The sequence below is a fragment of the Ctenopharyngodon idella genome, chromosome 13, assembly GCF_019924925.1.
Source record: "Ctenopharyngodon idella isolate HZGC_01 chromosome 13, HZGC01, whole genome shotgun sequence".
NCBI classification, from domain to species: domain Eukaryota; kingdom Metazoa; phylum Chordata; class Actinopteri; order Cypriniformes; family Xenocyprididae; genus Ctenopharyngodon; species Ctenopharyngodon idella.
In genome coordinates, this window is record NC_067232.1 from 16,072,697 (window position 1) to 16,088,398 (window position 15,702).

Here is a 15,702-nt window from a genome sequence, read left to right on the forward strand (position 1 = left end):
TAGGCCTACTGTTTTTCATCTAATATATAGTAGGTAGCCTAAGTATGTGACTTCGAATGCAGCCTGTGTGTTTGACTTGAAGTGGCGCTGCGCAGACCGATCGGCGTATGACATCAAATTACCGCGAGAGCGATTTGAAAGCATACCGCCATCTGCTCTCTAATCGATAGGCTTGTTCGAGATACATCGGCGCTGCGCAGACCGATCGGTGTATGACATCAAAGTACCGCGAGAACGTTTGGAGAGCATACGACTCCTTATGCTTTTGATTCACACTCGCGGTACTTTGATGTCATACGTCTGCTCAGCGCCGCTTCAAGTCAAACACACCTAACGACTCTCATGTATGGAATGCTTGTTTCCACCACTGAATTAAAAATAAAAAAGGTAATTGCGATTTTTTTAAATCTCACAATTCTGACATTTTCTTTCGCAATTGTGAATTTTTTTTCTAAGAACTGTGTGGTATGAACTTGCAATTGTGAGAAAAAAGTCTGAATTGTGAGATAAAAAGTCGCAATTATCTTTTAAATTGTTTTATTCCATGGCGAAACAAGCTTCCATAATCATGAGCCGGTTCATTTTAGTGAATCAACAATTAAAATAGTCTCATTCGCCAATGAATGACTCTCATTTAGCTAGGCCTATTTAAATAAATATTTTTATTTAATATGTAGAACGTTAGGACCAATTATTGGATTGCATATATGCCTCTAAAAAGGCCCTGAAAAGAAATTAAATAATCTTTGCAGTAATTGGCCTATAATACATCGATTTCTGATGTGTTCTGTTCAGTTAAAATATAAACCGATTCAATCACTGGCAACAGGACTCATTTGTTTGAAATATTTCTTTCTCAAAACAAGCAAAAGGATGATTATTGAAACCAAAATCATTGAAAAGAACCAGAATCGGAAGCAAAATCTATGCCCATCTTTCCTCAGCAACATGCACAATAAGTACGTATTAGTTTTCATCCTCTGCCTGAGATTGCAACAATGATGCAAGAAGGAGGATGTTAAACTCGGCACAGACAGTCATTTGATGCTCTTTCCTTGTTACCTGGTGGGCGAGAGCCAGTGACGTCACGTCCCCGTTACGCGCTGAGCTCGATCTCCTCCGCGCTGCATTCGGAGCAGCTCGTTTAATCAAGAGCATTAAAACGCATCTAAACCACGCGAGCCCGACATCATCAACATCGGATCAAATAGGAAAACTGAAGATGCTCCAGTCCCTCGCCGGTAATTCGTGTGTGCGCTTGATACAGAGCAATAAATCCGCGTGGTATTTTCTGTTTCTGGTGCTCGGCTATATTCTGTATCTCATATTCGGTGCGGTGGTGTTCTCCTCGGTGGAGCTGCCGTATGAAGACGTCCTGCGCCAGGAGCTCAGAAAGATCAAACGACAGTTCCTCCAGGAGCACGAATGTCTGTCCGAGGAGCGGCTGGAGAGGTTTCTGTACAAAGCGCTGGAGGCCAGTAACTATGGGGTGTCTATTCTCAACAACGCATCGGCTAGCTGGAACTGGGACTTCACCTCGTCTTTGTTTTTTGCAAGCACTGTCTTATCAACCACAGGTGAGTCATTGAGTAATGCGGATAATGTCATAAACTTATATGACAGACAGTGTGACATTAAATAGCTAACGTGGCATAGCCCACCTGAAACTCCGAAGATCCGAAATAACTTAGCTTTTTAATGGTGCACCGTTTGATGGTTCTAGATATTTGCAATGACCTATATTTATTTAAAGGCTTCAGCAAGGCATCAATAATAACACACAACATAGACATCTCATTTGTCTTTTCAGACTCTTTTTCAAGTTTAAGACACTACTGCTAATAATAGATAAGTTCTTCTTTTGTTCTTGTTTTTCTCCTTTTTCTTTGTTCCCTTCAAGAACCTGTCATTTAACACCAGCCTTAACGCAGAAATGTTACCTTAGACAGGTATCCAGTTCTCAAACGGACATGAAACAGACAACAACTTTATAGAAGATCTCTACAATTTGGTCTTATTCAGATTGTGGACTATAGACAGATGGGCCTGCATGCTCACATACAGAGAAGAGGAAGCTCAGACATGCAGATGAAAACTTTTAGTTTCTGTTCTATTGAAGTGTACCCCTTAGTATTTCCCAGACAAAGCATTAAATGAAAACACCACCTCTTCTCTCAGTATGAATTTTGACATTCATAACAAGCCCCAGCATGTACTGCTACATACAATCCAGTATAACATGATGGGCAAGACAACCTTATTTTCTTTAACCCTGTAAAGCCTGACATACGAAATAATGGTAACACTTTACAATAAGGTTCATTAGTTAAACATCAATGTATTAACTAACATGAACTACCCATGAGCAATACATTTGTTACTGTATTTACAAATCTTCGTTAATGTTAATGGAAATACAGTTGTTCATTGTTTGTTCATGTTAGTTCACAGTGCATTAACTAATGCTAACAAGATTTTAATAATATATTAGTAAATGTTGAAATTAACATTAACAAAGATTAATAAATGCTGTAGAAGTGCAGTTCATTATTAGTTCATTATTAGTATAATGTTAACTAATGAACCTTATTGTAAAGTGTTGGCGAAATAATACTTTATTGAGCAAAATATGCAATTTAGTGCAGATGTTTTTATTTATATGGCTAAAAAGTAAGATGAATTTTTGATACTATAGCTTCTAATGAAAATCAATGAGATTTTATGTATAGCATACTACATAAAATGCATATAAATATCAGTTATGATCAACACTGTAGTTTTAATTGTGGTGGGTAAACAATATATTGCAGTGAAAAACAATGATTGAGAGATGTACGAATAAACATTTATCAAAAGCCTGAGGTTTCATTATTGACACTCACATTTAAGCATGATTTTTCATATATATATATATATATATATATATGGATAATCAAATAAACCTAAGTTGCTTCAGTCCATCAAATGTTCATCTTAATATTAAAAGTAATAACAATATAAAAGTTATTCTTATGTTTATGTCTTATGTGACCTGAAGGTGGACATTTTTAGAATTATACCAAAAGGCAATTTACTTACTATATGAAATACACTGCCCAACCAAAAAAAAAAAGTCGCTGTTTGGATTTTAATAGGCAAATACTTAAGAATCTATGGATGGATCATTATTACAGTGATTATTATGTTTCTAGCATGTTATATGTTTTGCAACGGTTCTTTTAACCCTTAAAGATGAAGTGTGTAGCTTTTCATTACTTAAACAAACATGTAGGAAGACACATCATGGACATATTCCAGGATGACAATGTCAAGATTCACCAGGGTTAAAATTGTGGGGGAATTGTTGGGGAAGTGTGTGCAGCCATTTCCAGAAAAGATGGGATTTTGTAAAATGCAGTAAATCAAGAATCTGTGATTTTGTTCATTCTTTATCTAACTGACAAAAGTACAACGAAAAGATTTCTATTGTTTTCACTGACCAACTTAATTGTATTTTGTAAATATCAGCCAATTTTGATATTGATGGCTGCAACACAATCCAAAAAAGTTGTGACAGAGGCATGTTTACCACTGTGTCATATCACCTTTCCTTTTAGCTACACGTTTGGGAATTGAGGATTGTTGTAGTTTTGCAAGTGGAATATTTGCCCAGTCTCGCCTGATACAAGACAGCTGCTCAACAGTCCAATCCCATTTCCAGAAAATGTCCCAACGTTTCTGGAAATGAGGTTGTATGAGTAAAAGTGCTGTCATGATTTACCAAGGAAAAAAGCTTTCAACGGTCTTATCATTAACCCTGACTTTCAATATCTAGTTCCCCTTTTGTATTTCATACTGCTGAAAAAGGAACTTTGAACATCACCTATTGATAGAGAGCGGAATAAGGCCATAAAAATGAATAACCACAGTTTTTTTAACCTGATTTGGCACAGGCATCACATAACAGACATCATGTTGCTCATTTAAGTGAAAGTGAAGGAATATCGGGTGCAAGAGAGAACTAGAGTACTTTGGCTGTATTTTTAGACAGTAAAAATAATTGTCTCCATGTACAATGTTCATTTGTGTGTCACATACATAGAACAGATTCTACAGGTTTATTTGGTTCCTCTTACAACCACAATTTTTGAATGTAAATTGTGTATATTGTTATTGCACTATACTTATCACTGCTAAAATGGCACAAACTAGAAAAACTATTTATTTTGGGGATGCTAAGCTGTTCTGAGTGGTTGTTAGCAGCTTACAAAGTAGTTGCTAAGGTGTTTTGGTTAGTTGCTACTAGGGTGTTTTGGGTGATAACTAGATGGTTACTTACTGGTCCAAGTCAAAAGATGACACATTTCTGTTTAGACAAAGTGAGCAGAGATGCCTTGTACTTGCGTGAGCAGTGCAGATATCTGTAAATGGAGCCTATCAATGCTCACAGACTATTACTGGACAGTGACAAGAGATGCTCCATTTAGTGAATACAAGAGACAAGCCTAGAAGCACCAGATAGACACTGAATAGGACTAAACTATCTTTTTTTTTTGCCTTTTGCCTTTTGTTCCATAATAACATCCATTTATATAACTCTTTTGCTGATTTTTAAAGTGTTACATAAACATGGCAGGAGCACTATCTACACAATATACATTTAAAAACTGAAATATCTTGGAAACAGTAGCCAATCAGTTGTTTTAATTGTCATAATCAAATTCAGCATATCAAAATACATGATACATTTTTCTTTGGTCATTTCCTTTTCAAAGTGGCTTTTGTGTCCTTGCTTCCTTATTAATTGACTTTGCTCTGTAACGCAAATCCTTCTAGCAAGGTTGTATCAGAGGCCCGAGGCATTTAGAGAGACCCTGAAAACTAACCTGATTGTTGATGCCCATAATGTGAAATTGTCCATTAGTTGTGAGCTCTTAGGGAGGCATCAGACTGCTGAGGGCAGAAATGAGAGCAATATCATCTGTTTATTTCAGGGATACGCAAACAGAAATGAAATTACAGTGCTAGACTGAATGATTAATTCATTGATAATCCAGGATGGGACTTAATCTATGTGTTAATCTGTGTCTGGCAGTGGCTGTGAGACAGTATGGTTTTGTTTTCAGTGATAAGAACACTATGTGCTCATCCATGTATAAACTAGTCTCCTGAAGGAAACGTTTTCATGAAGTAAATGGGAACGTTTAATGTGTAATTTCCATTTTACAATTCACAGGATATGGTCACACTGCTCCTCTCTCTGATGGCGGGAAGGCTTTCTGCATCATTTACTCTGTAATTGGCATCCCTTTCACCCTCCTCTTCCTTACGGCTGTGGTGCAAAGGATCATGGTCTATAGCACATGGCGGCCCATTATGTACGTGCATACACGCTGGGGTCTGTCTAAACCACTGGTGGCCCTCGTTCATGCAACCCTGCTGGCCATCGTGGCTGTGTCCTGTTTCTTCCTCATCCCTGCCGCCATCTTCTCTGCCCTAGAAGAGAACTGGAACTTTCTGGAGTCCTTCTACTTCTGCTTTATCTCACTCTCCACTATCGGTCTGGGTGACTATGTGCCAGGAGAGGCCTTTAACCAGAAGTTTCGTGAGCTCTACAAACTGGGCATCACTGGTAGGTGTGGTTTCTATGTGCTTTGTTTTGGTGTTTTGTTTTGGCTTATATAGAATTCTTTAAAGAAGAATGTGATTTTACCAAGCAGTTAGGCCTAATTTTTTTGAAAATTCAGAAAATCACAGTTGATGCAACAATATAGTTGCTTAATACAGCATTAAGTACAATACTGTAACTGAACTTTTGTGTATTTTTTTCACTCTACTTTATTATTTTTCATTTTAATACATTTTACATCAATGTACAAAAGACATACAATAACATACAAACATAAAAAAACACAATAACCTGAAAAAAAAACACAATAACATGATGCCAGTTACTCAATACCAAAGATACATAAATTAACTCGTACATAAAATCATGCCTTGAGGAAATGATTTTATGTACCTAATATATTAAAATGTATATATTATTTTCACACAGAAAAAAAACAAAACATAAGATAATCACTCTAATATGAGATAATCACTGCTCCACTCCAAAAAAACTAATAAAGGGGGACCACATTTCCGAATAAGATCTAATGCTCTTCCTTGCTACAGAAGCCATCCTCTCTATTGCCATATGTTCTAATAATAAATTTAACCAATGGTTAATATTTAATGACTGCTCAGTTTTCCAATGTTGGAGAATAGCGCTTTTAGTGAATTAGAAAAACTCATTTTATGTTTTCTATATTGTGTAATATGTACTCTGTGCAAAATCTTATATTGAATAAGTTGTAAGTTAGAATTATTAATCAAAGAGAACATATTTTTACAAATTTGTGTCCACACATTAGGATCATGGGAAAAGGATATATCTGAATCCCATTTTTCAGAAGGTAGATACAACAAATTATCTGTGCTGCTGAAGTATTAATTTATATAATATAGATAACATTTTTTTGAGGGTGAGAGCGTTTTGATCTGAGTAACAAATGCAGAAGGCTGAAGCATATTATAATTTAATAGTATATTATAATTTATAAGTATAATTTATTTTATTCCTAATTACCTCCTTTATATTTAAATGATGAAAAAATTCTCTTTCAGGAATATCATAATCTGAATTAATATGCATCTACTTAGTAAGAAATTGTAACTGATTTGCCAAATAATACATAAAAAAATTTGGAGCATCTAAGTCCCCCTGTAACTTATTTTTTTTGCAAAGTAGATTTTGTAACTTTCTTGTTTTTCCAATAAAAATCAAATATAATTGAATTAGTGATTGAAACCATTTAGAAGGCGGCTCAAATGGAATCATTGAATGTAAATAATTAATCTGAGGGAGGGTTTTCATTTTGACAGTTGCTATTCGCCCTATTCAGGAAAGAGGCAAAGTATTCCAACAGTTTAAATCATTACTAATTTTTGTTAATATCGGAGAGAAGTTTAAATGAACAATTTCTGAAAGTTTTAAAGAAATAATTATGCCCAAGTGTTAAATATTATCTCTAACATTTAACGAGAATAAGAGCTGGGATGGAGGATTCCATGAATTCACTGTTACTGGAAGTATTGTTGATTTTGTCCAATTTATAGTATAATCAGAAATCTGAGAATACGATGATATAATCTTAAAAAGGTCTGTTAAAGAATTAGATGGATCTTGGAGATATAACAATATATCGTCTGCATACAAATTGATTTTATGTTCCATGTTTCCTATAGATATATCTTGTATATTTGCATTTTGGCGAACTGCCGCTGCCAATGGCTCAATGAAAACAGCAAATAACAAAGGAGATAGAGGACGTCCTTGTCTGGTACCTCTTTGTAATGAAAAACTACGTGATAAGATTCCATTAGTTTTATGTGTATTTGAATGCGTCTCCTAATAGTCATTTGGTATTTGAACTTGAAGTGTGTATGAATTTTTGTCAGAATGCAGAAGATAGAGGACTTGACCTTGACTGAAAGCCGTGAAGATATATTTCTAAGCATGTATTTAAAAACTCTAAAAGGTCTCAGATATGCTGACGAATAACAAATGTCAGTATTACACATGTCCTGTGGTATATTTGTCATGTAAACTGATTTCATATTTTAATTGTAGTTTTTGGTTTCTAAAATATTTTTAACATTGTGGTCCAGTTTACAGGCCCTTACATTTACTCAAGCCTTTTTTTCCTCATAGTGACATATTTTATTGAGTAAACGCTAGTCGAGTCACTTCTCGTTAGTGAAACCCTGCACAATATGTAAGTAAAAATACTCCACTGACTTCCTTTTATATATCTACAAATCTTCATGTGTAAGGCTGGTCTGCTGTCATAGGAACAGATGGAAGATAAAAAGGAAGTGCATGTGATTCAAGGTTACAAATCGTTCTTTCACTGCTGCTCTACTGCTCCATCTAGTGTTTGTGTTACTTATGAAGCGGTACAGGTCTCATTTTCAAAAAAAAAAGTTGCATGAAAATGCCACATGGCTTGCGTACGTGTGTGGGTTTACTTGATGCAGATGGTCCCGTCTTTCTATTCTGTATGTGGGAGACGGTGAGAAAGGTCCACATTTGCTGTCGTAGCGTAATTGTGGAGGATATGGCATTTGTGAGGCCCACACATGCTGAGTTGGCGTTTGATTTCTGTTGGATTTGTTACTTTTGTCTTGATGTTAGTAAGATGAAAGTAAAGATGTAGACTAAAAAGCATTTTATTAATGACTCTTAAAGTAGCATATACACACCTTTCCTTTCATTTTAACATTTTTCATTTTTTTATGTATGATATGTTGTATCTTTATGAAGAAATGTAGAACATGATTTAACTTTATCCATCAAAAATCAGATTGCAAAAATGGGCATTATATGCCATACTTAACCCAGGTGGTTGGAAGGGGTGTAGTAAATAAGTCATAAGGGTCCAATTTTTTGAAAATGAGATTTATACATAATCTGAAAGCTGAATAAATAAACTTTCCATTGATGTTTGTTAGGATGGGACAATATTTGGTTGAGATACAACTATTTGAAAATCTGGAATCTGAGGCTGCAAAAAATCAAAATATTGAGAAAATTGCCTTTAAAGTTCTCCAAATGAAGTCAATTAGCAGTGCCTATCCACTCACAAAAATAATTTTTTGATATATTTATGGTAGGAAATATACTTAATATCCTAATTTTTTCTTGGCATAAATGAAAAATTTATAATTTTGACCCATACAATGTATTGTTGGCTATTGCTACAAATATACCTGTGTGACTTATGACTGGTTTTGTGGTCCAGGGTCACAATTTATTGCCCTTTGGTAAAAGAATATAAAGACATTTTAATATCAGATGTTGCAGTGTCCATTTGTAACATTTTGCCAGACTAGATAAAACTCCTTTCAAGGCTACAATGTAGCAAGAAACACACAGACATGTAGAGCAGACAGAGAGATGTTTGATTTGTAAAAACACCCTTTAACTCAAAAGTTAGCATAAACACAGTGAAAAGTTTACATTCCTTCATCTTTCCATCTCTCTCCCCTTTGTGTCCCACAGTGTATCTCCTCCTCGGTCTGATTGCCATGCTGGTGGTGTTGGAGACCTTCTGTGAGCTGCAGCAGTTGAAGCAGCTGAGGAAGATGTTCTATCTGAAGAAGGAGAAGCCCCAGGACCGCCTGGCCATCATGGAACATGACCACCTGGCTTTTACCTCCATGCCAGACGGTACCGTCAACTCGCCCCAGGAGGACAAAACAGAGCCCTTTGTGGACTTCCCTGTCCTAAGCTCTCCGGGAGGTGATGACCCTATGATCAAGTAGATGTTTTAGCTTCCATCAACATAACCTTCAATTGAGGAAGACATCTTTAGCCGAGGGGTCCCGCAAGTGACTGGTTGGCCACAGAATTGTGAAAATTACTTGAAAATATCACTTGAGATTCTGCGTATTTAACAACCCTCTACAAAACAATGCCAATCTGGCTTCCCATTTCTTGACATGATGAAATCGTTCAGTGTGCTTACTGGCTGAATATCTGCAAATGATCATAAGCACACTTAGGCCTACTCTATAAAAAACCTGGGAACTAGATTAAAAAGCATACGCAATTGCACACTAAAATCTAGTATGTACTTGCCGATTGAGATTGTCGAAATGGTAGAACCGCAACAGCATTTGTGGTATAATGTTGTTTACCACAAAAATGAATTTCCACTTATATCTCCTTTTTTTTTTTTTAAAAAAAAAGCAAAGCAAAAATGTGGGTTTTAGTGAGTTACTTACAATGGACGTAATTTGTAAACACTAAAATACTAATTTTAATAGTATAAAACTATTGTATAATAATTTAAATAGTCAATGTTTTATAGTATATACAATATACTATCATTGTATGGACAAAAAAATATAGTGGAAGTCAATGGGAACCAAAACTGTTCAGTTATCAACATTCTTCAAAATGATGAGTACATGAAGGCAGAATTTTCATTTTTGTCTGGACTATCCCTTTAAATCCTCAAAAAAATTGGACCCATTTACTTTGTAATTTTAAGACACTTACTGTAACCTTTCTTTTTTTTTTTTCTTTTGAAAACATGGAACAATTTATTTTGCAGACTGAGTTTAACGTATTGCACCCAGAATATTCTTTTAAAGTCCAAATTTTTCAAAAATAGACTCTAAATTGTAAAGCACTCCTGCCCTGATCTAGACTTCGAATAAAGACCACTGTCTTCTCAGATCTCCATAAATATGTTGTGAGCGCTTGCTTATATGTAGTGTTGGAGACCTGTCATCAAACGTAGTAGTTGCACATCATCTGTTAAGTTTTATTTCAGACTCATGTGATCTACCTTGTGAGTTTGCTAACAGTAAGATTTAGATTTTAAGATTTCAAATAAGATTTAAATAATGGCTAACGAAAATATTCTAGCAATTTCATGAAGCTGTATTGCTCTAATGCATTAAAAATGTTAAGACTATGACGCACTATAATGCAGCATATACTGTAGCATAAGTCAGTGTAGAAGCGCAAAGAAGTGTTAGCCTGCTTAAGGGGGAGTCATTACACGTTTTAGATGACAGTTGAAAATGTAACATTTATCTTAAAGGAGAGTTTAAAGGTGTTTTAAAGGGAAAAAACATGCCATACTGTATCATTTTCTTGTTACAGTGTAGAAAGTGATATTTTACCTTGGTCTCAATATTAAGACGCTTGACAGAGCAAGTCAATGTCAGTTTACATGGATTTTTTGAATCCAAGGTCGAAATAATGGCTGGTTCCATGTGTCTTTGTTCTGAGCTACTGAGATCCAGCACAATGTCGTTACATACCAAAAAAATATCTGAAGAAAATCTAGGATTTCTGAAGTTTGGTTCAGTATTATTGACTAATTGACTGTATAACACTTAGATCATCCAGATCTTTAACTGTGTGCATTCAAAACAATTTTGTGGCTATTTAATAAACATAAAAGAATGAATTATATTTTTGAAACATGATTGAAGTGTGGTTTACAATAGAATGCTTGTGTTTGTATTATGAGAATGACTGTTGTAGGCACAGATCGATGACTACTGTATAAGGTCCCGTTGGAAGATCACACTGTACAGCAGATGTATTTCCACTATCACCGCAGTAGAATGTCATGACATTTTTATCATAATAGAATAAAAGCTGAATGTTTTAAGGACTCATTTTAACAGCTGTTTTGTCTGACTGTAGGGATTATTTACAGATAGTTGTTTTTATATTAATAAACATGCTGAATCCGAGCTCAGGCCATGGGAACTTGAATGTGCTGATGTGACATATTTATTGTGTGAATAATGAAATGCTTTGTGATGTCACTGCTGGATTCTTTGTGCTTATTTGCCCTTGGTGTTTTACAGCATGAGTCTGTATGATCAGCTACAGTGTCTTAACATTGTATCAGTGCAGCACAAAATCATGTATGAATTAGTTGATTTTTTTTGTGTGTGTGAGCGTGTATCAGTAGTAGGAATACACAGGGGCATATTGTCTTGATCTCTGTTTAAGATGTGTGTGAAAGACTGGTGAATAAATGTTTTCATTTCCATAGATAAAAATCCTGACTGGATTAATAGCCTTGCAAAAAAAAAATGTAAAAATAAAGGACAAGTCATCAACATTACCAATCCTTTTAAATGTTATAAATGCCTAAAATCAGTGCAAGGAGAATACAAATATATATATACACACACACATACTGTACATATATATAGCAACTTTGTGTAAATGCATTTGATACTCTGGTGTTTAGGGCTTCTGTCTTACATAAATAGAAAAGTCATTTAGAAATTGCTTTTTGTTTGTGCAACTGATATACAATTATTTTGTAAAAATGCTATAAGCCAGTAATAGCTGGAAAAGTCTGAGGTAAAATGTTTGACTCCTAGATTGAGAAAAATAGGAGGAAGTGGAAGTTTTTTTTTTTATTAAAAAAATAATAATAATAAATATATAATTTTAGAAAAAGACAAGTACTATACTGAATCAGTCAAAAACAAAATCTTCCATTGGAACTTCGAAGAAACTTAAGTTACATTTTTTTTCAACTGCTTACACACATTTTTCAAAACTTTGCCTCTTTTTTTCAAAACTTTACACACAAATCCAAGAATTGCACACACAAAATGCAAAATGCCTCACATCTCTTACAAAATGAAGCACTACATTCAAAATATCACAAACACATCTCAAAAGCAAACATTTGTCTTACGTTGCAAACACCTTTGCCATAATATTCTGTTTTTGGATATATCATATATACACACAGTTATTCAAAACCTAAAGCTCTTCTTTCATGAGCTCCTATGTACATTTCTGTACAAGATTGAAAGTAATTGGCAGAGAGATGTTGAAAAATTCACGGTAAACATGAAAGCAAGATTGAAACCAAATTATTTATTTTTTTACTCTAAGCATTTGTGGTTGTGAATACGAAAGAAAAGAAGTACATCAACCATGTGTAGTTGGACAGAAACAATGGTTGTGTTCGAAAAAGGAAATCAAGATACTTCTTGTTAGATTTTTGTGTGTTACATAGAGAATTGTGTGTTGTGTTTTGCAAAACGTGTTTTATGAAATTGAAAACTGAGTCAAAGGCCAAGCATTAGTGTACTCAAACACCAGAACCACACACCAGATCTGGTGTGTGGTTCTGGTGTTTGAGTGTCAGCTTTCAGAAATTGTGACAAGTAAGGATTTTGTGTTTAAGTGGTTGAAAAAAAACTGTAAAGTTGGCTTTCTGACTTGGCCTGTATGCACATTCAGTGTGTGTGTGTGTGTGTGTGTGTGTGTGTGTTTATATGTATGTATGTATATATATATATATATAATTGTTTTTTGTTTAATTGATCTGAATAATGACACTTCTGTAGAGCTGCTTTATAGGCTAATTGATGAACTTTCCAACATCAACACTGTTATTTTCCTGTTTATTACTGTGAAGCTGCTTTGAAACAATCTGTATTGAATAAAGTGCTGTAGAAATAAAGCTGACTTCACCCACCAATGGACAAAAGAGAAAAAAAAAATACCAGCTGCATTTTTGATCAATATAAAAAGTTGAAAATCGCTGTAAAATATCACATCAACAGGTAAATAAATATACATGTGAGAATAATGCATTACAATATTGCATGTCTCCCTAGAAAAAAAAAACTAATTGCGTTACTTAGTTACTTTTTGTGGAAAGTAATGCTTTACATTACTTTTGCATTACTTTTTCTCACCTGAGCTGGGCTTGCTTGTTTTGTTTTTTTAATAACAAAAAAGTTCTATTTTTGGCAAATGTAAATGTTACAGGCCCCGTGCGGAAGGCCGTGTTGGCAGATTAGAAAGTCCTGTAGAAACAGGGGAAAAAATGAGGAGACCAGAACAACTGTGTGTGTGTCGCACATAATCCCCAGCAATTGTTTATTCAATTGTTTTCACATTGTAAAACCAATAAAGCATTTTCAATAAAACATATTTCTTTTTTTTTCCCTTATTAATGCACAAATGTAATTTTCTTTTCACTCTGTCAAACAATGCACATTTCACATTCATGTTTCTCCCTTTTTTTCCACAAACATACATTTGAGCTTTTCTCTTTGCTTCTTTAACTCAAAAACTCAAAAGTTGTCTTATGCATATAATACAATATGATACCATCACATAAATGAACATGTAAGTAGATGTATATAAACAATACACATTTAACATGTTACTGATTTTACAATCAGATCTGCCATGCCACTTCAGCATCAATCTCCCCTCTGCATTAGCAGGAAATATATGCATTAACGTTACATCCGTTTGCACTGAGATGTCTCTTTAAAAAAACTCAACTGGAGAAGTGCATTGTCATTTGACACACATGAGCTCTAAATAACCAAACAAATATAATAAGAATAAACAAATAATGAACATAACTTGGTAACTGGAGCCTGTATTAATCACATAAAATGCATTTCGCGAGCATCACAGCATCCACAAAATGGCGGATCATATACGCATTTTTAATCTTTATAAACTGGAACATTTATATACAATATTTTTTGCAAAATAACACATAGGTAACAAATGACTCGTGTGCATATTGCTTGGTTGTTGTACCAGTATTACCTGTAGAAACAGGGAAAAAAATGAGGACACCGGAGCAACTATGTGTGTGTCGCACATAATCCCCAGCAATTGTGAGGGCGCCGGCGCACAATGCTCCTCTGCACGAGTCCACAGTTCCCTTTCAAAATAAGAGTCCCGCTCTCACTCAACAAAAGATAATTTGACATTTTCCAGTTTCCCGTTACATTTAAAATATAAAACATAAGAAAAAATGAAAAAATATATATAGAAAAACTTTTTCTTCCAAAACCACAATATTCAAAATGTGTACATACTTTAAGGTGTCACATAAAGGCCCTTTCACACCAAAAGGCTGATCACAGTGGTTTATCTAAAGTCATTTTTGCTTATTAGTATGGTTGAATTGGATAATTGAAGGTCAGCAGCAAAGACATTGGTAAATAAAGTAAGATTATTTGTTTAATTTAATAGTTTGCGTTTGTCTGAGTTTGCGTTTCACTGTTTTTATTAATTTCGAGGAATACTGTTTTTGTGCAAGTGAGATGATTAAATGTTCACATTTAGTCTAGAACTACAATAACCATAATATAAATTATAGGCAGTGGTGGACAGTAAAGTATTTTTACTTTGTTACTGTACTTAAGTACATTTCTCAAGCAGCCAATCTGTACTTTATTTTGAGCAATATTTACTACATTCCAAAGCATAAGATCGTACTTTTTACTCCACTACATTTCATAAAACATATCGTTACTTATTAAATGAAGAAATTGCCACATGCTCAGAGACGCACGAACTGATTCTTTTCAATCATTCTGTTAAATCGATCACATCAAACAATTCATTCGCGAATTGAACTGATCGTATTGCAGCTGTTCTCGAGTCAACAACTCACTGATTCAATGATCCGTTCAGGGCGAGTCTCCAGTGAACTGAATTTACAAGTCTGACTGAAAATTAGCCGGGAACTGGGGGATCCTCTGAGGGTGGTCACAACTGTCAGTAGTTTGCAGTAAAGTTTGCTGTTTAAGCCCAGTGAAATGCTTTAATGCGGACACGTCCACATCAGTGTGGCTACAGATCTCATTTCTAAATTACATCGTTTTTCCTGTGTCTGTGTCAGCCAGAGAAAGCAAGTGAACACAGTAGGCCTATTGTTATTTCTGTGTTACAAATATCCAACTAACCACAGAAGTACTGAAATAAAAGTTTTGCTTATAAACACGGAAGTCTACGTTAGCGATCAAAACAGAGCAAATCACGTTTTAAAACTAAATTGGCGCTTCAATTAACGATTGTATCGATTACATCGTTACGGCACTAGGTGGCGACTGTTAAAAATCTGTTTTCATTTATATTTCTGCGTCATTGTCCGCGTCAACGTGCATGCAGACCACTAGTAGGCAGTGTCCGCGGTCATGTTGAGTATCAAGGCAAAAGCTGAAGAAGAAGCAGCTTGTCATGTACGTTGTCAGAGAAGCAGCAAATAGGTAACGACTTTTGTTGCAGTTTGACTGCATGTGTCCCCTGAAACAGAGCGTTTTTCCATTCATATTGAAGTTGAAAACGCTCGCTCTTCTCCT

The 15,702-nt window shown here is 35.0% G+C and overlaps 1 protein-coding gene across 1 annotated transcript; it reads left to right on the forward strand.

Annotated features, from left to right (window-relative positions):
* Positions 1–987: 987 nt before the first annotated feature.
* On the forward strand, positions 988–9,760 carry kcnk1b (potassium channel, subfamily K, member 1b). The gene is made up of 3 exons (XM_051917040.1): positions 988–1,577; positions 5,216–5,611; positions 9,086–9,760. Exons 1-3 carry the CDS (start codon positions 1,223–1,225, stop codon positions 9,346–9,348), a joined length of 1,014 nt encoding a protein of 337 aa, XP_051773000.1. The 5' UTR covers positions 988–1,222; the 3' UTR covers positions 9,349–9,760.
* The last annotated feature ends 5,942 nt before the right edge of the window (positions 9,761–15,702 follow it).